The following is a 23,672-nucleotide window of genomic DNA, read 5'->3' as shown; positions in this document are numbered from 1 at the left end:
GTGTAGCTCAGTTTTATGATAGAGCAATGACAAAAACGGACGACACAGGATAAACTTCACGCAGTAGTTGGCGTTGGTGAGGAATAAAACAAATTGTAAACTCATTTTTTAAACGTTCGTTGTTTTTTATATACCTGATTTCGTTGGACGTCATTTCAAGTCTCTGAATTATGAGTTGGCACTCAATGATAATAAATTCTCTTTAAGCATATTCATTATCATTTGTAATTCAAACTAAAATTGAGCTTTGACTCGCGAATTTCATAAAATCAATGGACCATTTCGAGTTTTTGAATATTAATTTAACTAGTAATAGCAATCAATCAGACGTTTTCCGCCTAAGAGCATGGTTTGACCAAAAGTAATTGGATTTCTACACAAAATAATATGAATCCCCCATCAGCAGATAAAGCACATATGTAGCAAAACGAAATTACAATGTACGCAACAAGCAAGCTATGATACCAGTTCCAAAATATGTAAGACAGATGATCAAGCTGTCGTTTGAAACATGCTCGTATTCATCGTGTTTGCTTCTGCTGACAGAGTCGTTTCCTCCTGTTGCCCTTTATAACTAGGCTTTGATTCGTCGTTGCCAAATCGCTTGGGTGATGATCTACCCAATGCATTATCAGTATTGGGTGAAGAAGGTGAATTTTCATGAAAGGAGGTTGGCTTAGAATGTGATGATCGAGGCTGTGCCAACATGGATTCATGGTAACTAAATCGGGTGGCAGTAGCAGCTGCCCCATCAAATCTCTCACTGCTACGGCTTCGACTGCGAGCTCTGTCATGGTTATCACCCCATCCTGAGTTTCTGGTCGGGCTTCTGCTGCGACTTGGGCTTTCCTCCCTGTTCTTTGCAGCAGCCATCATGGTCTCATGAAAGCTCTTGTAAGGAAGGCTCCCAGTGGCAATTGAATCTTGCACAGCAGAGGATTCAAAACCATGCCTACGAGTACAAAGTCAAATGTTAAACAAGCCCAACGTGCACAGGCAAGTTGTTTCACAAATCAAAACATGCTGCAAAAAAAAGGCAGCCAAGACAACATACCTATTTTGCTGTCCATGGTCATTATTACGCCCACCTACCCTATCTGGAGATGATGACATTCCCCACCCACCGCTTCCCCCATATCTTCCACTACATGAAGATCGACCACCTCCATAGCCTGTATCATGTTCATTGGGACCTGAGCTCCATCGTCTTCCCCTTCCCATTCCTCCACCACCACCATAAGAAGACATATCAAGAATTTCAGGAGGAACGCGTTGATTTGCTCCTTGCAAGAGTTTGACAAGCTCTGGTGCATGCTTTGAATCCTGGTCACAGAAAAAGGTATAAGCCACTCCAGTGGCACCTGCTCGTCCAGTTCTTCCAATCCTGTGAACATAGTCCTCTATTCCGGTAGGAAAGTCATAATTTATCACAACCCTGGGAAGAAACTATGATAGCATCAGGTTATTCACAGACGCAAACAACGAATGATAGCAGGCTGTAAATTACTGTAATACAATCAGCAAGTTACGAAAGAATATGTTTCAATTAAAGTCACCGACAAAGCAAATACAAGTTCGAGATAAAGGAAGGCGATCAACAAAAGATAAACCAGTAAATGAAAATAAACATGCCTCCTGCACTAACAAGAAAAATATTAGGTATTAAACAATACAGCACATCCCATCTCTCCCAGAAATATAGTTGATATCATTATCCACGGCAGAAGGATAACCTACAATACTACCAGACAACAAAATCTGCAAGATCAGAGCAACAGCCACCAACCTGATGTCCTTAATGTCCAGACCACGGGCAGCGACATCAGTAGCTACGAGCACAGGAGAACTTCCATTACGAAACTGACTCAAGACATGATCCCTCTCGCCTTGAGATTTGTCTCCATGAATAGCAGCAGCTCCAAATTGACGGGTTAAGTTCCCTGCAAGAAGGTCGCACATTTTTTTCGTAGAGCAAAAAATAATTATCTTTGATCCCGGTTCTTGAGACCTCAATATCTGTTCCAGTCGCTTGCGTTTATCCATTGGTGACAAAACCTCCACGTACTGCAACATTAAGAGATACTACCAATGTTACTAAATAGGCATCATAACAAAGAGAAATCGAAACAGAATGATTTTCTTAAATGACAGAATATTCAGGTATATACCTGGGTTATAGCCTTGTTTGCAACAAGCTCGTCAACATTTCCAATGTTAACCTGAGCAGGGTTAACCAGTAAATCAGCAGCAATTCTTCTAACCTCCTTTGGCCAAGTTGCTGTGTACATCAAGGTTTGCCTTCGAGAAGGCACCTCCTTGACAATTTTTCTTATCTGGGGTTCAAACCCCATGTCCAGCATTCTGTCTGCCTCATCTAACACCAAATATGAAACTTGATGGAGCGTGACTCTCCTCATTTCTAGAATATCATTTAAGCGACCAGGAGTAGCCACAACTATATCAACACCTTTGTCTAGGTCTCTCAGTTGAGGACCTTTAGGCGCACCACCATATAAGCACTTCAAGTAAAAGTCAGAAATAACATCAGCAAAAAACTCGGAGAAAAATAAAAACAATGTCAGTCACAAAGTGATTACTTGTTTAATAATTTAAATTAGAACTGAAACTGTTTCAGAATATTGTTGATGAATGTAAGGACCTGATTCAACACCAAAAAGATGGCTACTTGTTTGACTACAAGAAAAGAAAACCGAAAGAGAAAAGATATTTGCAGAGATAGAAATAGATGTACTTCATTTAAACCAGTTAAAGATACCAAAGGTTAATGACAACTAACTATGCATAAACTACAAGCAACTTCAATCATAATTAAAAATTGTTCAAGCAGAACACTAAGTAACATTCAAAACCATACAGTGCAAGATATTTTAGACGATCTTCCAAACTTCACAGCTTCATCTTGTATCTGAGTAGCCAACTCTCTTGTTGGTGAAAGCACCAAGACTGTTGGACCCAATCTAGGATTATTCTGGCGTCTTTTCAGATGAATAAATCCAGGAATTAAGTAACCCAATGTCTTCCCAGAGCCTGTCTTAGCAATGGCTACTATATCTCGATTCTGCAAAGCAATAGGCCATGACTGTGCCTGTATCGGAGTAGGAGCAGAAAAACCAGCACTTTGAACCTATAAAATGAAACAGAAAAACTAGCCGTTATGCTTCAAATTCCCGATTCATTTCTCTAGAACAAGGGAAAGATGAAGCTTCATCTCCCAATAACGCAACGAACTGCTTGCAGAAGCAAGCAGAATGGAGGAACCGCCTCTTCTTCTATTTGGGCCAAGGGACAGACTGAATCACCACCAACAGAAGTCCCAGCCCAGCTTGAACAATTTGGAAGGCCCTTCAAAAAATTGGTCCCTCAATAAGGGCAGTCCACCAGAAGGCAACACATTGTGCGATACTGGTTCCTTCCTGGAACAAATATCGCTCCTACGACAAAAAAGCATGCATGTATAAACATGCACACCGAATCTACACTATATACCTCCAATAGTACTTCAAAGAGCAGAAAATTTGTTTGAATCAGCAGATAGACTTACAAATGCTTCCAACTGTCAAAAAAATTCAAAGTACAAATTAAATGCTTACCTCCCTCAATATCTCTGAAGGAAAACCAGTGGCTTGAAATGAGGTAAAAGGCTGAGGAACATCAACTCCCTAGTCAAGTGAAGTACAATCAACCAGTGAGAGAGAGAGGGAAAAATAACAGAACACGTACTCACAGATTAAGGAATGCATGTAAAAAAAATGATAGGAGGTGCAAATTGAAGCTTGACTAAAAATTAAGTTGACTGAGTCTTGACATCAAAACTGTGAATCAATAATAATCACACTTGGATGCAGTTCCATGATTCCTGCTAATGATTTCATTGGAGTTTTAAGAAAATCCAACTAAAGGGTCTACTAATTCTAACCACCTAAAACAAAATCAACATCATTAGATAAGCAATGTATATTGTCTCCAATTACTGTTTCATAAAAACACAAGTTCCTTAATTTTGTTTAGGAAACAAAACGATTAAGTAGCACAAAAAATTATAGGATAAAGCTATTAGGATTCCATATGTTATATGCCAGAATCTACACTGTTACATTAATCAACAGTCGAAATTTCAAGAATTGACCGAGAACGAAACCCTTCAAAACCAGGTAGGGGCAGAATGGAGGATCCCTCATAGAAATGGTTGATCTAGTTAAAGAGTTCGACAACCAGGTGAATTACATCTCTCCAAGAATCAGAGCAGATTCACAGTTGGAACTAGATCTGGAGAGAAGCAAATAAACACTTACATTTACAGTTATTTCATGCTGACGGCGATAAGACTCTGCCGACAAACTACATTCTGCACCTTTAGAAACACATTGCCCACGTCCAACACCAGCTTTGGCATCTGAATCATTCAGTGAATAATCTGATTTGCTTCTGGCATTCTTACAAATTGTAGAAAAAAAATGATGAGTTCTTCTAAGATCACAATACACGATTGATACAGACAAAACAAGCTTTAAGCAAAGAACAGAAAAGTTTCTCATGATCGAGTTGCCCAAAACATATATTTCAAAGCTGCTTCGGTGTTGGATTCAATACATGTGCACCCAATTAGAAATAAATAATTATGGTAGGTGGATACCTAAAGGAAAAGAACAGATAAGGTAAAGAGCACATGCACTTTCATAAGCCAATGAAACTTTTATGCACAAAATCTCCAATTTCAGTACTGACTTCAAAAGATCCACCCACCTTCTTATCAAACAAACTAGCACAACAGCGTATCACAAGCATGCTCATATGTAAAGACTAATCCAGCATTAGCAAACTCTGAGCAAGGAGAGCCGCAAACAAAAGTAGGAAACAAAGAAAAAATTAAAACAACAATGAGATGATTAATAAGATATGAGATAATTTCACTTGCATACCATACAAACTAGCAAGACAACATCACAAGCGTATGTTCACGTATAAAGACTGGTAAAGCACTAAAAACATTACAAACAAGGAGAACTACAAAGTAAAGAAAGAAAAGAAGTACAAAAAAGTTGGAACATTGATTAATGAGATACAAGAACAAGAAATTTTTTACTGCGGTTTAGATTCTTACAAAAGCTTAAATCAAACAAAACAGCAAAAAGAGTCGAGAAAATAGAAAAAAATTGATGTTATATTAGCTTGGATACTAACCGGACCACAACAAAAAAACTTGTAGTAGTTATTTCACTTCAAAAGGGGATAAAAATCATCAGTAAATATATAATGTACACTGACACAAAAAATTTATGAAAGAAGCACTTGAGACACCTGATATGCTCCTGCAATTGACTCAACCTTTGTAAGGCCACCATCGCTACTGTCGTCATTTATTTTATCATCATCATTGCCATTATGGTGTCCTTGAAGAGGCTTTTCCAAGCATGGACTTAGACATTTCTGAGATGGAACACAACTTGCATGCAAAGAGGCAACCGGCCTCTCATATTGCGTCGTATTAGTCTCAGGATTCCAGAAGTAAAGATATCCAGTTTTACCGTCAACCAGGCCCCTCCATGGTTTTGGAAGTGTTGGGTCGTCAGGTGCATACCTCACACCAGTGGATGAGGAAGTTACAGTAGCGGCCATAATAAAGCTTCTTCACAAATACTATGTGAAACTAATCCAAAAGGGAATGAAAAACACTGACAGAAAAAAAATCTCACGAAATCATGAGAAGATAAAAAAACATTGCCTAAAAATAGTTGTCTGAGAACGAAAATTTAGTAAATGATTAACCATTGTCTTGTAACGATCCGTACCACAACATAAAGCAAAAAAACACACATGGGGAGAGCGGAGTAAAGTAGTTTGTTGAGTGGGGGAGTAGATCAAAAGGGAATAAAAAGACATAAATAATTATTAGCGACTATGCATTCCATGTCATTGATGATTGCAAAATTTAGATTAAAAAAAATATAATAGCATCTGTAGAAGCTAAGGACCCAGACAGCTTACAATCGCCAATCCACTCCAAAAAACTAAAAACGCAAACATACCTGCTCATGCATGAATAGAAATCCCATTACTTACATGAAAAATTAAGGGAAATTTTGGAAAATCAAACTCCATACCGTCCCAAATACATAAGGCTAATTCATATAGTTGCCAAAAGTACCATAAGAACAAACAATTATATCAAGTCATCCGCGCAATAAATAAAATAAGGCCTGGATAAATAGAAATAAATGTATTAACGAATAAACTAAAAGTTAGATACAGAAATAAAAAGCTTGAAATGTTCGCCCGAAGGAAGATCCACGTCCAAAACCCTAAAACTACTAAGGTGGTGATATCTACCGCAATGGCAAGCACATATCAAGCATTACACACAGATACAGAAAAACCGTAAAATCAGAACATGCATTAGCAAATAAGTGCAGAAATGCTGGTGAAAAGGAGGATGTGTACCTCTGTCAAAATTCAAAATCCCTTTACCCAGCGATCGATCCCTCAGTCTGTTGAACAAGAAGCCATTAAACGTCAATGGAAATAAGCCCACGCTTCCGAGAAATCAGAAGCCAAGGGGGGATGAGAGTGGAGAAACAATGAGTAAAGGCAACCCTTCGGGAAGAGAAGAGAAGACCCCGCCAATTTTCCCCAACTTACGACGGCGTATAAGACTGATCAAATATATAGGGATTGGGCTGGGCTCGTTGAGTATTTGATGATCTGAATTATTGGGCTGGGCTCGTTGAGTATTTGATGATCTGAATTATTGGGCTGGGCTCGTTGAGTATTTCATGATCTGAATTCTGAATCCCCGGCAGCCCTACACGCAATATTTTAATGAAAATTTAAAATTTTTTTTTAAAATTATTTGTGGAAAAGTTAAGAATGATATTACGGCCTTCGAGTCGTAGTGTCTCTAACAATTTAACTGTTTATGTGTTTTCGATGTCGGTTTTCGGATCGGGATGCATCTATCAACTTGACTGATTATGTACTATGATTTTAACTTGACTGATTATAGACTGCGATTTTATCTTCGCATAGGAATGCTCTATCAAACCTGTATTCTTGTGTGTTTGATCAAACAATTAAGATTGTTGAATTGATGAAATTTCTGAGCAATATTTCATAAAATTATTACGAGGATTTTAGTTGGAGAAGATTTGAGAAAAAAATTAATTGTTTAATTGGTATGTTTTTCGAAAATTTGAAGTGTTATTTCTAAAAATTTTACGGGAGGTACGAATGTATTTTTATATGTTAAAGTTTTAAGAAAAAATTTAAATACATGTGTTTTTTTAATATATATTATTCGTCATCTCCGAAACTTCTTTGGCCCTTAGACTTACTATATTTGATCGATACTAATGATGATGATTGATGTGGTGTTGGCTGGCAAGGAATGGCGGTCCGGAGTTGATGGACACTTATCCCAGCCTTTTATTATTTCCGCAAATGTTTACTTTTAAGTTTACGGATTTTCTTAGTTGAATCATTTTAATTTGGTGAGGTTTTTGTGCTTGGATTTATAGCTTTATTTTTAAGGATTTATAATATCTATAACTATATATTTTGGTTTATAATTTAAATTTTTAGTTTCTTACATTTGCTAGTGTTTGATTTTCCATGCCTAGTTATCTATCTATCCCGACTGGATTAAATTTTAAAGTTCGATTTATCTATCAATTTTTTAGTATAATAAAACAATGTTAATTTTATTTCAAAAATTTATACTTGGTTTTATAGTTTTTTCAATCATCTTGCATAGTTTTTAATCTGATTAAATTATTAATTTCGAATTATATACTTGTGCCACAAATACTTGAATCCATCCAGCACTAGTAAAGATAGATAGTCCAATCGACAACCGGCCAAAGGGGTTCTTTCGATTCCATCAAATTAAAAATTTTCTCAAGCCATTTAAAATAACTCTTGTTTATTTTAAGCACATGCCTTGCGCACAAAAATAAAATTCTTTTAAAAAAAGCTTTTCAACTTTCCTTGAGGAAGAGGATCGATTCACAACTCGACATGACGACGGTTTAGGGATCTTGGGCGATCCATGCCATGCAAGTTGCGCGCAGCTCGTGAGCACGACTCAAGCTCGTGACCTCCCTACCTAATAGATCATTTCTTAAAATTTCTTCATAAAAGTCATAAATTAAACTTCTATTATGATCGATTATCTTAATCAGGAAATTATCTGGAAGTGATGTCTTGAAAATCATAAAAACTCTATCATAAATTAAACATTAAAATCCTGCGTGATGATTATTCCAAGAGATCGAAGTCACGGTACTTCTTAGAAAGGAAAGTCTTTTTCAAAGATTAGGATGGTTATTGAAGGGTTAATCTTGGGGTAACTTTGATTGGCTGTATAAGTTTGCGATGAGTTATTTTTAAAAATTGTATACATGATTTCATAGGTGTATAACTAGTACCGTCAAACGGACCGGTCCAACTTGTGTTTGACCGCCAAAAACCCGTGTACGTGGGCCGGTCCGACTTTGGTGTGTTAAGAATTTCTTAACCCAATCCAGCCTAACTTAAGATGGGTTGCAAGTTAGGCGGGCCAACTTGCGGGCCGTTCAAAATATCTTTAAATATAATTAATTGAATTTAATAATTTAATCAATAAAAATTTAATAATAATACAATTATAAATAAATAATTTCACACTTATACATGCAACCAAAATAATTAAGGGGCGAACGTCTTGTTTTATAGTCTTTTAAGCATGAAATATAATATGCATTATTTCAAATTGAAATTGTAGTAAAATATAAGGGATTGAAATATAAAATGAGAAGTATGTCTCTTAAATTCTCAAAATTGTCATCCATAATTTCACAATTCTATATGTTAGCTAAGAGATTACCAATTTCAGCAAAGTTAAGGATTCTCGTCAGCATGACGATTTTCAGTTAACCATTTTAACAGTCAAGTTTTAGCAGCCACAACCAAATTTCAGTAAACCATTCCAATAGTAAGAAGTCATTTCGAATCTCGTAACTGAAGAACTAATTTGAAGTTATGATAGATAAATGACTGTAAATGAGAGGCAAACAATCATATTTTACTCTATAAATAACATACAAAATTTTGAACAAATCACTATAAAAAACCGAGCAAGGATAAATCTTATTCGAGCAGCATTCCAGTAGCAAAGGCATATTTTTTTGCATATTCCATTAAGCATATTACGTTAAGTAGGCTTTCTATTTTAACTCGTGTAATCTGATTTAAAAACAATTATCATGTATTTTATGTGTTTAAAGCCCGATTGTTGAAATATATATTTGAAAGATGGTAGTTTATGACAAATGATAGGAATATATATATTATTCTTTATTCTTGCCTCACCCCAAGTTATTCATGAAATTCATAATATTTTCAGTGTATAAAATGATACATGTTTATTACTAAAAATATATATTGTGTATGTTATGAATATTGCATTCAAGATTTATGTGAAAATGGTTTTAATGGATGAGAGACCGATGAAGAAGATAAATCGTTGTTGTTATTTAGTTTTTTTTTTTAATTTTTCTATATATATATATATATTTTAATTTATAAAATCCATGCTTATGAGATTTATTATTTTCAAATATATAATTTGAGAACAATTTCAATGTCAGAGAGAGACGATTACACATTCTTGAAGCATGCGTATGAAATCTTCAACGTTTGTTGTGGTTTGATTTACTTTGAAATGCAATGTGATTGTCTCGAGTCTCTCTATTTTTATCTGAATTTTTATTGTAAACGAATCTGCCTCTTATTTATATATATATATATTTATATATATATATATATATATATATATATATATATATACAAAACTGATACCCTACACACCAAATGGTGTGTACCTCGGTGGGCGCCGCTGAGTTGGCGCCCACCTCATTAATTTTTTTTTTAGTTTAAAAACAATTATTTTTATTGAATTAATTAGGGTGCCGCACGGAAGAATAGGAGGCTGGGAATTAATAACGCTGCCGCACAGAGGAAGCGGAGCCTGAGAAATTCACGGTGCCAACCAAAAGAAGTGGAGCCTGAGAAATTCATCCGAAAGTGCAATAACACCGAACAGATTTTCAAAGATTGCATTGGGAGGTACATAGTTTTTTATTTATTTATATTTTTGTTAAAAGAAGAAGTTGGATCATGGAAGGTTGACGAATTTATTTAGGTTTCATATGTCCCGTAACGTGATAATTTTATATATAAAATTCACCCTTTTTCATTCGTTATGAATATGAATTAGGCTTTCAACTAGATTATTGAATGAAGAAAACACCTGTTTATGTGTTCGGTGATGTGAAGAAATTGACATATACTACTTGTAGTAGTTGCAATCAAATTGTTTGCAATTGAATGAAACCAATCGTATTGTACTTAATTATCAGTTCCATGTATTTGATTTTTATAAAGCCCTGAAGCATTTAAAATTACGAACATGCCTAATATCATATTTTCTGGGGCACGAAAACCATAGCTAGCCAGCATCATCGTCCTGTACCGATATAGACTGTTTGGATTTTATTTTCTTTACCATTTATCTTTCTGCAACATGAAGAAGAAAAGGAAGGAAAAGGGCTTAATTTGTTATTGAGTGAATACGATAGGTGTTGTGTTGTCAATGTTAACATATATACAAGTTCCAAGAAAGTAGCAGTTGGGAAAAAATAAATTAATAAGCTAGCTTAATCTTGAAGGGGAAAAAAACCACAGTGTGGTCCAATATGCTTTTTGAATAACTACAATAAATATGTTCATCAACTTGTTCTAAAGTTTCATATTTTTCAGTAATGGAAGTAAATACCGATGATGATCAACAATTCATTCCCCAAGTTGCAGACGATCGAAAGCCAAAAATTGGGATGGAATTCGTATCATTAGAGGATGCATTTTCGTTCTATAACCAATACGCACGAGAAGCAGGATTTAGCGCAAGAATAAGCAACAGCAAAAAAAATAAGATAACGAATGAAGTTGTTTGGAAGAAATTTGTATGCTTTAAAGAAGGGCGTACAGATGAAATCCGGTCGAATAAAAAAGAAATAGGTGATCGACCGAAAAATGAAAGAGCTCGCGGCGAAGTTAGAACTGGATGTAAGTCGAAGATTTCAATTGTCAAGAAACAAACTGGTATTAATTGGATTGTCAGTACATTCATGGAAAGTCATAATCATCCACTCTCAACTCCTTCGAAGGTGCATTTACTACGCTCACATCGTAATATTTCGGCATCAAAGAAAGCATTGACTCAACAGTTTTCAGAAGCCAATGTGCCAACTTGTCAACAAATGCGATTATTGGAAATAGAGTATGGAGGGCCCGAGCATGTAGGTTGCACTGAAAGAGATATTAGAAACTTTGAGAAAAAGCTAAGAGATGAACAAAAAGGTATCGATGCTGAAACACTGATTGAGTTCTTTGCATCTGAGAAAGACAAGAATTCCTCTTTTTTCTTTGATTATGAGACTTATTCAGATAAAAGATTTAGCATGTGTTTTTGGGCAGATCCTGTGTCAAGGAGGGCAAACAGTGTATTTGGTGATGTTGTGGTGTTTGATACGACGTATAACACTAATAAATATGGTATGATTTTCGCACCATTTGTAGGAGTTAATCATCATCATCAGACAATTGTGTTTGGTTGCGGTTTTTTAACTGACGAGAAAACTCAGTCTTTTGTTTGGTTGTTTAACAAGTTCATAGAAGCAATGCCTAAAGGTGCACCAAACGTGATAATTACTGACCAAGATCCTGCTATGGCGAAAGCAATTGCACAAGTTTTCCCTAAAACAGTGCATCGATATTGTTTGTGGCACATATTGAACAAATTCCCAGATAAATTAAACCCTGTGACTTTTCGTGACTACTATCGAAGCATAAAGAATGTCATTCAAAATTCCACAACACCTGATGAATTTGAGAAGTCGTGGGAAGATGTTATTAAGTGCGCTAACTTGGAGCAAAATGATTGGTTGTCATTGATGTATGAATTGCGACAGAAGTGGGTGCCAATATATTTTAACCATATATTTTGTGCTGGAATGTCAAGTAGTCAGAGATCTGAAAGTTCACATGCATTTTTCAAGAGGTATGTCTCTAATAAGAATTCATTGATGGATTTTATCACCCGTTTCAATAGGGCACTCCGGCACCAAAGGCACAATGAGTTAGTTGCTGACCATATTGATGTGAATGAGCATCCCAAGATCAAGACAAACTGGCCAATGGAAGCTCAAATGGTTAAGGTGTATACGAAAAAAAAATATGTGGAGTTTCAAAGTGAAATGTGTGAGAGTCATGGTTATTACGTGCAACAAGTATCTGTAGGAGTTGAATTAGTGATTTACAATGTGATGAATTTTCAAACTTGTTCTTCCTCCAAATCAAGGACGCTCACACATAATAAACAGTTGGATTACATATCATGTAGTTGTATGAAATTTGAGTTTGAAGGCATACCATGCAGACATATGTTAGCTTTTTTTCGTATCAACCAAGTGTTTCAATTGCCTGATAAGTATATACTCAAACGGTGGACACGAGATGCAAAGGTTGGAGCAATATATGCTATGGCGGAGCAAAATGTCATCGACGATCCAAAAATGTGTGTGATGTCAAGACACTCGAGGTTATCGTATAAAGCTTCTGTAGTAATTGATGATGCATCATTGACTGATGAAGGAACAAACTTCTTCGATGAACAATTAGATTATATTTTAAAAAAAATTAAAGAGATTAACATGAGTAGAACATTCAACAATGGTAGTCAAAAGAAGAATATCATGGATGGGGTCTTTGGTATTACCGATCCTTCTGAAGTAAGAACAAAAGGATGTGGGAAGAGGTTGAAATCATCAAAAGAGAAGTCAACCTCAAAGACCAGGCTATGTCGTGGATGCGGGCATCGAGGTGTGTCACATGACAAGCGCAACTGTCCAAATTTGAATGACAGGTATATGTTGATTAATTTTGTGTTTGTTTTATAATATTTTTACAAATGTATTACTATCATTAATTTTTTTTTTAAATATGACTATTTATCATTTACCAGCTCAACTGTAGATGATCATCATAAAAATGATGACAACACAAATAAAGAAGATTTTGCATCGATGACTGGTACTTGAAATGCTTCATCTTTTTTAAACAAAAGTTTCGCATTAAAAGATTGACATTTATAATTGTCTTTATTATTGCAGGTTCTAACAACATGTGGACAACTGGAATACGTTTGGATGAATGAAATTCTTTTATGCGTCATGTTGTAGATGACTATTATTTTTTGTTCATTTTTTTTACTCAATTCCAACGATGAGATAGATAAGTTCTTTACTATTTGGCCTTTGTTTAGTTATTTGATTTTCAGAATTGTTTTTCTATTCTATTGATTAGTTTGGGTTGTTTGGTTATTTTTTAACAGCTTTAGGTAATAAGGATGTTGTGTGATGGATACACAAAGCTGTAATAAATTTATTCATGATTTTCTTGACAAAAAATTTTCTGTGAAGAGCTTTCTTAATTTAATTGTGGTTTTATTTTCTTTCAGCAATGGTTATGTTATTTATATATTGATAGACCACCAAACCTGTAGTAGCCCGAATTCCAAATTGGGTAATTAACGGAGTAATGGTGATTAAGAAGGTTTAATGTGTAATTTTGACCGAGTCATGATCGGACGGACCGAAGATGGTTCGGAAGCACCGAAGAGGTCGGAAGGTCCGAAGTGAGTTCGGTGGATCCGATCATTAGGTGTCAAGAGTTGATCGACACGTGGGAGTTCGGACGTTCCGAAGTGTAGGTTCGGTGGATCCGATCATGAGGTGTCAAGAGCAGCTGGACACGTGCATGTTCGGACGGTCCGAAGTGTATGATCGGAGGATCCGATCATGAGCTGTCAAGAGCCAATGGACACGTAGCGTTCGGACGTTCCGAAGTGTTGTTCGGAGGATCCGAACATGGCCTATAAATAGTGCTCGGATTTCTCATTTTTGACTTGCCAATTTCTTGAGTTTTCTCTCATTTTGGAGAGTTGGAAGGTTTCTAGGGTTAGTTGTTGGTCGAGCGATAGCCAAGAGCTGCCAGGAGTAGTAGCGTAGCGGCGCCTGAGTTACGAGGCAATCGACATCAAAGGGCTGTCGACGGACGAAGGTAAACCCTAAACCTTTGGTAGTACTAGGGAGTACTGGTTTTGCTAGTCGAGCATGGTAGTATTGATTGAGTATGCTTTTGATGAATAGGCTTGGATCAGACCTGTTGTCTGGTGGTTCCAGTGGATTAGGATTGCTGTGATAGAGGTACGAAAGTACTATCCGAGATATCCTGGTTGAGTATACATTCTTATATGTGTTGCATGATTATGTGGTGCATTGATATATGTCATATGATGCATGCTATTATGTCACGTTTATTACTGCACGTTGCATTTCATGTTGAGCCGTATTCTCCTTTGAGATAGCCTTTACTGTTGAGCTGTATCTCTTTCGAGATAAGCTATATCTTGGGGCCGCTCAGCCCTGTCTTGTGGACGCATGGACACCGAGAGTACACAGTGGCCGACGGGTCGGGAGGGCTTCGGTGGTCCGGGACATTTTAGGTCCACGTCTGTCTTGTAGTGGATGCAGTGACCCAGAGGTTGGACCGCGCGGCACTATCCACTTGGCGCCTCTAGACTGAGCATTGTTGAGATCCTTTTGTGACTCCTGTTTCTTGACTACCCCGGTATCATGATCATAGCATGTGCATTTCATATAGGTCTGTATACTCATACTTTTGTACTGGGCGTTCTTATCGCTCACGTCCTCGGTTTTGTTTATTCTTGGACACCCCATTCCCACGGGGCAGGCCTCAGGTTGGACAGCTCAGGAGGAGCAGGAGGAGGACGTTGAGTAGCTGGTTGGTTTAGTTTATCGGTATTGTTTTGATTCGATATGGTTGTATTGGGTATTTTTATTTTGAGTTATTCTAGACTTCGATTGGGTTGTATAACCATTATTTTGTTGACTTTTCCGCTGTTATCTCTGATTATTGTTAATTAGGTTAATTGCATGCTTAGTTCTTGCCTAGTAGGTGATTCTGGAACGGGTCACTACAAAACCCCACCACCACAACTGCTCGCCGAAATAGTTAGGGTGTCGTGAGTAATACCACAAGCCTTCGTCAAGAGTGGGAACCGAAGGTTTGCTTAGCCGTTTCAGATCATTGTTTCTAGTGACAAAGTAATCGAGTTGTGTGTCAGCGTAGTATGCAATTGTAACACCGGTCAAACAAATGAATGTGGCTATGAAATCCCAAATGGTCATTTGTTTTTGCTTCACATGGATAATGTACAGAGGCATGCATATTCCCATTAGAAAAACCTGTGGCAGCAAAGCAACCGTAGGGTCATCATCCGTTGTCAGATATGTTCATGATGGGTTGAAATAAACTTCACACTTTTGGATGATAATTTCGCAATCGGCAACTTAAACGATCCAGCTAGTCTTTGCCTAGTTTTGCTTGTACAGGCATTTCATCGAACAACTTAACTTACATCACAACAATTTGCCGGCCGGTTGAAGATATCGAAAGTAGCTGTGAGTGAGCCTCACGCTCCAAATCCAAGTCAAAACAATTACGACCCTCGACCTCCAAACGTTAAACTCAGCCAGCGGGTGAGCCGCGAAGTAATGAACTAACAATACGAGTATCGCTGTCCAATACAAGTCTATCATCTGCATCAATCCATTCAAAATTTAGACGGAGAAAATGAAATGCAAATCCAATCCAAGTTTAGAAAAATACATACCCAGTGGTTTGATTGGAGAAAACCAACAAACCATAAAAAAACGTTGACATTGAGGAAGAAGCTAATTATTGTCCAACAAGAGAGGATGGTGATAACACAAAGTCCACAGAGGAAACAAAGTATCTCCCTCTCTCGCCGACGGGTGTTGGCCGAGGAAGGAAACGTAGAAGACAATCGAGGGAAGAGGAGCCAAAATTGCAATTACTGCGTTGCTCCGGTTTCTGGCAATTGTTGTGGTGGAGAAGAATTTGTTCATTATGAGATTCTTAAAATTTTGTTTATAATTTGTTTTTAAACTAAAAAAAAAATTAATGAGGTGGGCGCCAACTCAGCGGCGCCCACCGAGGTACACACCATTTGGTGTGTAGGGTATCAGTTTTGTATATATATATATATATATATATATATATATATATATATATATATATATATATATATATATATGTTGGTTATGCCTTTTCAAAATCTCAAAAAATCCGTTAACTTCCTAACACTTTTCTAGTAATTTAATCTCATTCATTATCTATATCCAAATATGTAAGACCGAACTTTGTCGTTTTACTAAAAACTATAACCGATGATGATAATGTCTCAAAATTTAACTAAACGAAATGCTTTAAAATAAATATTAATCACACATATAAACTTCATAATATTTATGTGTTTGACCACTAATATAATATAATCACAAACCAAGAATACTACGTTTGAGCTTAATGGGGTTGAAGAATGTTAGGCCGTTTCTAGTTTATATGACTATATTTCTTTGATCAGCCACATGTGTCTTTCATGTGGATCATTTCACCAAATGGTGTGTACCTCGGTATTTAATGATACCCTACACACCAAATGGTGTGTACCTCGGTGGGCGCCGCTGAGTTGGCGCCCACCTCATTAATTTTTTTTTTAGTTTAAAAACAAATTATAAACAAAATTTTAAGAATCTCATAATGAACAAATTCTTCTCCACCACAACAATTGCCAGAAACCGGAGCAACGCAGTAATTGCAATTTTGGCTCCTCTTCCCTCGATTGTCTTCTACGTTTCCTTCCTCGGCCAACACCCGTCGGCGAGAGAGGGAGATACTTTGTTTCCTCTGTGGACTTTGTGTTATCACCATCCTCTCTTGTTGGACAATAATTAGCTTCTTCCTCAATGTCAACGTTTTTTTATGGTTTGTTGGTTTTCTCCAATCAAACCACTGGGTATGTATTTTTCTAAACTTGGATTGGATTTGCATTTCATTTTCTCCGTCTAAATTTTGAATGGATTGATGCAGATGATAGACTTGTATTGGACAGCGATACTCGTATTGTTAGTTCATTACTTCGCGGCTCACCCGCTGGCTGAGTTTAACGTTTGGAGGTCGAGGGTCGTAATTGTTTTGACTTGGATTTGGAGCGTGAGGCTCACTCACAGCTACTTTCGATATCTTCAACCGGCCGGCAAATTGTTGTGATGTAAGTTAAGTTGTTCGATGAAATGCCTGTACAAGCAAAACTAGGCAAAGACTAGCTGGATCGTTTAAGTTGCCGATTGCGAAATTATCATCCAAAAGTGTGAAGTTTATTTCAACCCATCATGAACATATCTGACAACGGATGATGACCCTACGGTTGCTTTGCTGCCACAGGTTTTTCTAATGGGAATATGCATGCCTCTGTACATTATCCATGTGAAGCAAAAACAAATGACCATTTGGGATTTCATAGCCACATTCATTTGTTTGACCGGTGTTACAATTGCATACTACGCTGACACACAACTCGATTACTTTGTCACTAGAAACAATGATCTGAAACGGCTAAGCAAACCTTCGGTTCCCACTCTTGACGAAGGCTTGTGGTATTACTCACGACACCCTAACTATTTCGGCGAGCAGTTGTGGTGGTGGGGTTTGGTGGTCTATCAATATATAAATAACATAACCATTGCTGAAAGAAAATAAAACCACAATTAAATTAAGAAAGCTCTTCACAGAAAATTTTTTGTCAAGAAAATCATGAATAAATTTATTACAGCTTTGTGTATCCATCACACAACATCCTTATTACCTAAAGCTGTTAAAAAATAACCAAACAACCCAAACTAATCAATAGAATAGAAAAACAATTCTGAAAATCAAATAACTAAACAAAGGCCAAATAGTAAAGAACTTATCTATCTCATCGTTGGAATTGAGTAAAAAAAATGAACAAAAAATAATAGTCATCTACAACATGACGCATAAAAGAATTTCATTCATCCAAACGTATTCCAGTTGTCCACATGTTGTTAGAACCTGCAATAATAAAGACAATTATAAATGTCAATCTTTTAATGCGAAACTTTTGTTTAAAAAAGATGAAGCATTTCAAGTACCAGTCATCGATGCAAAATCTTCTTTATTTGTGTTGTCATCATTTTTATGATGATCATCTACAGTTGAGCTGGTAAATGATAAATAGTCATATTTAAAAAAAAAATTAATGATAGTAATACATTTGTAAAAATATTATAAAACAAACACAAAATTAATCAACATATACCTGTCATTCAAATTTGGACAGTTGCGCTTGTCATGTGACACACCTCGATGCCCGCATCCACGACATAGCCTGGTCTTTGAGGTTGACTTCTCTTTTGATGATTTCAACCTCTTCCCACATCCTTTTGTTCTTACTTCAGAAGGATCGGTAATACCAAAGACCCCATCCATGATATTCTTCTTTTGACTACCATTGTTGAATGTTCTACTAATGTTAATCTCTTTAATTTTTTTTAAAATATAATCTAATTGTTCATCGAAGAAGTTTGTTCCTTCATCAGTCAATGATGCATCATCAATTACTACAGAAGCTTTATACGATAACCTCGAGTGTCTTGACATCACACACATTTTTGGATCGTCGATGACATTTTGCTCCGCCATAGCATATATTGCTCCAACCTTTGCATCTCGTGTCCACCGTTTGAGTATATACTTATCAGGCAATTGAAACACTTGGTTGATACGAAAAAAAGCTAACATATGTCTGCATGGTATGCCTTCAAACTCAAATTTCATACAACTACATGATATGTAATCCAACTGTTTATTATGTGTGAGCGTCCTTGATTTGGAGGAAGAACAAGTTTGAAAATTCATCACATTGTAAATCACTAATTCAACTCCTACAGATACTTGTTGCACGTAATAACCATGACTCTCACACATTTCACTTTGAAACTCCACATATTTTTTTTTCGTATACACCTTAACCATTTGAGCTTCCATTGGCCAGTTTGTCTTGATCTTGGGATGCTCATTCACATCAATATGGTCAGCAACTAACTCATTGTGCCTTTGGTGCCGGAGTGCCCTATTGAAACGGGTGATAAAATCCATCAATGAATTCTTATTAGAGACATACCTCTTGAAAAATGCATGTGAACTTTCAGATCTCTGACTACTTGACATTCCAGCACAAAATATATGGTTAAAATATATTGGCACCCACTTCTGTCGCAATTCATACATCAATGACAACCAATCATTTTGCTCCAAGTTAGCGCACTTAATAACATCTTCCCACGACTTCTCAAATTCATCAGGTGTTGTGGAATTTTGAATGACATTCTTTATGCTTCGATAGTAGTCACGAAAAGTCACAGGGTTTAATTTATCTGGGAATTTGTTCAATATGTGCCACAAACAATATCGATGCACTGTTTTAGGGAAAACTTGTGCAATTGCTTTCGCCATAGCAGGATCTTGGTCAGTAATTATCACGTTTGGTGCACCTTTAGGCATTGCTTCTATGAACTTGTTAAACAACCAAACAAAAGACTGAGTTTTCTCGTCAGTTAAAAAACCGCAACCAAACACAATTGTCTGATGATGATGATTAACTCCTACAAATGGTGCGAAAATCATACCATATTTATTAGTGTTATACGTCGTATCAAACACCACAACATCACCAAATACACTGTTTGCCCTCCTTGACACAGGATCTGCCCAAAAACACATGCTAAATCTTTTATCTGAATAAGTCTCATAATCAAAGAAAAAAGAGGAATTCTTGTCTTTCTCAGATGCAAAGAACTCAATCAGTGTTTCAGCATCGATACCTTTTTGTTCATCTCTTAGCTTTTTCTCAAAGTTTCTAATATCTCTTTCAGTGCAACCTACATGCTCGGGCCCTCCATACTCTATTTCCAATAATCGCATTTGTTGACAAGTTGGCACATTGGCTTCTGAAAACTGTTGAGTCAATGCTTTCTTTGATGCCGAAATATTACGATGTGAGCGTAGTAAATGCACCTTCGAAGGAGTTGAGAGTGGATGATTATGACTTTCCATGAATGTACTGACAATCCAATTAATACCAGTTTGTTTCTTGACAATTGAAATCTTCGACTTACATCCAGTTCTAACTTCGCCGCGAGCTCTTTCATTTTTCGGTCGATCACCTATTTCTTTTTTATTCGACCGGATTTCATCTGTACGCCCTTCTTTAAAGCATACAAATTTCTTCCAAACAACTTCATTCGTTATCTTATTTTTTTTGATGTTGCTTATTCTTGCGCTAAATCCTGCTTCTCGTGCGTATTGGTTATAGAACGAAAATGCATCCTCTAATGATACGAATTCCATCCCAATTTTTGGCTTTCGATCGTCTGCAACTTGGGGAATGAATTGTTGATCATCATCGGTATTTACTTCCATTACTGAAAAATATGAAACTTTAGAACAAGTTGATGAACATTTTTATTGTAGTTATTCAAAAAGCATATTGGACCACACTGTGGTTTTTTTCCCCTTCAAGATTAAGCTAGCTTATTAATTTATTTTTTCCCAACTGCTACTTTCTTGGAACTTGTATATATGTTAACATTGACAACACAACACCTATCGTATTCACTCAATAACAAATTAAGCCCTTTTCCTTCCTTTTCTTCTTCATGTTGCAGAAAGATAAATGGTAAAGAAAATAAAATCCAAACAGTCTATATCGGTACAGGACGATGATGCTGGCTAGCTATGGTTTTCGTGCCCCAGAAAATATGATATTAGGCATGTTCGTAATTTTAAATGCTTCAGGGCTTTATAAAAATCAAATACATGGAACTGATAATTAAGTACAATACGATTGGTTTCATTCAATTGCAAACAATTTGATTGCAACTACTACAAGTAGTATATGTCAATTTCTTCACATCACCGAACACATAAACAGGTGTTTTCTTCATTCAATAATCTAGTTGAAAGCCTAATTCATATTCATAACGAATGAAAAAGGGTGAATTTTATATATAAAATTATCACGTTACGGGACATATGAAACCTAAATAAATTCGTCAACCTTCCATGATCCAACTTCTTCTTTTAACAAAAATATAAATAAATAAAAAACTCTGTACCTCCCAATGCAATCTTTGAAAATCTGTTCGGTGTTATTGCACTTTCGGATGAATTTCTCAGGCTCCACTTCTTCTGGTTGGCACCGTGAATTTCTCAGGCTCCGCTTCCTCTGTGCGGCAGCGTTATTAATTCCCAGCCTCCTATTCTTCCGTGCGGCACCCTAATTAATTCAATAAAAATAATTGTTTTTAAACTAAAAATATATATATATATATATATATATATATATATATATATATATATATATATATATATATATATATATGTTGGTTATGCCTTTTCAAAATCTCAAAAAATCCGTTAACTTCCTAACACTTTTCTAGTAATTTAATCTCATTCATTATCTATATCCAAATATGTAAGACCGAACTTTGTCGTTTTACTAAAAACTATAACCGATGATGATAATGTCTCAAAATTTAACTAAACGAAATGCTTTAAAATAAATATTAATCACACATATAAACTTCATAATATTTATGTGTTTGACCACTAATATAATATAATCACAAACCAAGAATTCTACGTTTGAGCTTAATGGGGTTGAAGAATGTTAGGCCGTTTCTAGTTTATATGACTATATTTCTTTGATCAGCCACATGTGTCTTTCATGTGGATCATTTCACCAGTTTTAGGGATGTAAATGAACCGAACTGTTCGCGAGCTTTTCGGATCTCGGCTCGTTAAAAAGCTCGTTCGGGCTCGTTTGTTAAGCTTATCGAGCCAAGCCCGAGCCTTATTTTGGGCTCGACAATTTTGTGGAGCCGAGCTTGAGATTAATGATATTCGGCTCGTTAGCTCATGAACATGTTCGATAATAGGTTCGTGAGCTCAAAATTGAGCTCGGCTCGTTTAGCTGGCTCGTGAGCTCGAGCTCGGATCGTTTAAGTGGTTCACGAGCTCGGACTCGAGCTCGGCTCGTTTATGTAGATCGTGAGCTCGAATTTGAGATAATTAATGGGTTATAATATTAAAATAATTATGTATGATAAATAATAATAAATTAAAAATTAAAAATTATATTAAAAATGTGAATGTTATGTCAATAATGACATATTCCCGTAACCTCATCCTCATCTATTCCAAATCCCAAACCCTATTCGGCTATTCCCGTAACCTCACATATTTCCCCCGAATCCGCGCCTCCCGACCTCCGCCCGCCGTTGCCGAGGGTCTCCGGTCGTAGGCCAGGTCCGGTCGACCATTATCGAAGCAGAAATCGGTAGATTTGAGCGTGTATAGGTTCCCGTCCACCTCTAAACCGCGTACGATTTCCGACGATTCTTCGTTCTTCCGCCGGCGCCGAGGGCTGAAAATCATTGTACCGTCTGGGTCGACTTTGATTGAGGCGTGAATCGAGAGTTTGGAGATCGTATAGGTTGCGAACCCTAGCTCTGATTCTGGTTTGGTTTCATCTCCAAATACAGTGGGCAAAACAATTAGAGATAAAAGTTCAAAAGTTTCAGCCTCTCAGGTGTGTTTGAATATTGCTGCTACGGCAATGAATTTAGTCTACTTAAGAAACTCATATTTGTTGGATTGTTAATGCAATGATATAAATATCTGTTAATGCAATGATATAAATTAATATAGCGTATGCACTCTCACTCTGTAGAAATTAATTCTAGCGTATGTAGAGACAAAAGTTCAAAAATTTCAATCTGTTATTGCTGCTACGGCAATGAATCTAGCGTATGCACTCTCACTCCTAATTAATTCTACATATGATTATACGTATATAATCTTATTATTTAAAAAAATTATGGTTTGAAATTAATTATACTTTAAAGTAAATATATAAAAAAAAATTTAGTATAATAAACTGAATATCAGACATCAAAGGCAACCGACTATATATCTAATGTCGCCGCATAGAAGAAACCTTAGCATTGTGAGGTCCAAAAATACAAGGCCACGTACGTGATACATTATATAGTATCATATTATAATATGATATGGTCCAAAATTATATAGGCCCACACAATTCATTATATATATATATATATATATATATATATATATATATATATAATATTCATTTATTCAAAATTCTAAAGTGTATCTTACAGAAATTACAATGTTATAACACTAGTAGAAAAATCGGATTTTACTTCGGCAGGCTTTACTTCGGCAATAATAAATTACGAAGTAATACATTACCAATAACTTCAGTAATAACACAAGCGAAGTAAAATAATATATTTTACTTCGGATGTTTAAAAACACGGGATTCACTATATTTTTTTATTATATTTTATTTCGGCATATCAATGTTGAAGTAAAAAATAAGAAAAATAAGTTCATGCTGAAGTAATAAGATGAACCGCGCAGATTAACAAAAGAAACTAAACTATACTGAACATTTAGCGACGGTTTGTCGCTAACAAACCGTCACTGATTTAATCAGCGACGATTTTTCAAACAATCCGTCGCTAATAGCGACGGTTTTTTCGCGCATATGCTCGCACACTTCAGCA

The 23,672-nt window shown here is 36.2% G+C and overlaps 3 protein-coding genes across 4 annotated transcripts; 1 reads left to right on the top strand and 2 right to left on the bottom strand.

The window, feature by feature from the left end:
* Positions 1–350: 350 nt before the first annotated feature.
* On the bottom strand, positions 351–6,666 carry LOC140838141 (ATP-dependent RNA helicase-like protein DB10). Of its 2 annotated transcripts, none has more exons than XM_073204226.1 (9): positions 6,460–6,666; positions 5,320–5,693; positions 4,314–4,454; positions 3,612–3,680; positions 2,876–3,145; positions 2,169–2,519; positions 1,787–2,064; positions 1,055–1,435; positions 351–952 (listed from the first exon to the last, which is right to left on the bottom strand). In XM_073204226.1, the coding sequence occupies exons 2-9, from the start codon at positions 5,635–5,637 to the stop codon at positions 493–495; spliced, it is 2,268 nt and encodes a 755-aa protein (XP_073060327.1). In that variant the 5' UTR covers positions 5,638–5,693; positions 6,460–6,666; the 3' UTR covers positions 351–492. The 2 variants fall into 2 exon arrangements, with proteins under 2 accessions (XP_073060327.1, XP_073060328.1); XM_073204227.1 differs by having other exon boundaries at positions 5,320–5,668.
* Positions 6,667–10,814: 4,148 nt separating this feature from the next.
* LOC140837867 (protein FAR1-RELATED SEQUENCE 5-like) lies at positions 10,815–12,732 on the top strand. The gene is made up of 2 exons (XM_073203955.1): positions 10,815–12,341; positions 12,706–12,732. The coding sequence occupies exons 1-2, from the start codon at positions 10,815–10,817 to the stop codon at positions 12,730–12,732; spliced, it is 1,554 nt and encodes a 517-aa protein (XP_073060056.1).
* A 5,103-nt stretch (positions 12,733–17,835) lies between these two features.
* On the bottom strand, positions 17,836–21,280 carry LOC140837622 (protein FAR1-RELATED SEQUENCE 5-like). Its single transcript, XM_073203737.1, has 4 exons — positions 21,195–21,280; positions 18,338–20,501; positions 18,171–18,238; positions 17,836–18,090 (listed from the first exon to the last, which is right to left on the bottom strand). Exons 2-4 carry the CDS (start codon positions 20,497–20,499, stop codon positions 18,047–18,049), a joined length of 2,274 nt encoding a protein of 757 aa, XP_073059838.1. The 5' UTR covers positions 20,500–20,501; positions 21,195–21,280; the 3' UTR covers positions 17,836–18,046.
* Between the last annotated feature and the right edge of the window lie 2,392 nt (positions 21,281–23,672).

This window comes from Primulina eburnea, chromosome 8 (genome assembly GCF_022965805.1).
Source record: "Primulina eburnea isolate SZY01 chromosome 8, ASM2296580v1, whole genome shotgun sequence".
In the NCBI taxonomy this organism is placed as follows: domain Eukaryota; kingdom Viridiplantae; phylum Streptophyta; class Magnoliopsida; order Lamiales; family Gesneriaceae; genus Primulina; species Primulina eburnea.
This window is presented reverse-complemented; position numbering and strand designations above follow the sequence as displayed.

Excerpts from the sequence above, each read along its gene's own strand:
- LOC140838141 (XM_073204226.1), bottom strand. The coding sequence starts at position 5,637 with ATGGCCGCTACTGTAACTTCCTCATCCACTGGTGTGAGGTATGCACCT. Across the intron at positions 4,455-5,319 it reads CAATTGCAGGAGCATATCAG|AATGCCAGAAGCAAATCAGA; the intron begins GTGTCTCAAGTG and ends ACAATTTGTAAG. Across the intron at positions 2,065-2,168 it reads CAAACAAGGCTATAACCCAG|TACGTGGAGGTTTTGTCACC; the intron begins GTATATACCTGA and ends TTAATGTTGCAG.
- LOC140837867 (XM_073203955.1), top strand. The coding sequence starts at position 10,815 with ATGGAAGTAAATACCGATGATGATCAACAATTCATTCCCCAAGTTGCA. Across the intron at positions 12,342-12,705 it reads ATGGTTATTACGTGCAACAA|GAACAAACTTCTTCGATGAA; the intron begins GTATCTGTAGGA and ends TGACTGATGAAG.
- LOC140837622 (XM_073203737.1), bottom strand. The coding sequence starts at position 20,499 with ATGGAAGTAAATACCGATGATGATCAACAATTCATTCCCCAAGTTGCA. Across the intron at positions 18,239-18,337 it reads TGTCCAAATTTGAATGACAG|CTCAACTGTAGATGATCATC; the intron begins GTATATGTTGAT and ends ATCATTTACCAG. Across the intron at positions 18,091-18,170 it reads AGATTTTGCATCGATGACTG|GTTCTAACAACATGTGGACA; the intron begins GTACTTGAAATG and ends TTATTATTGCAG.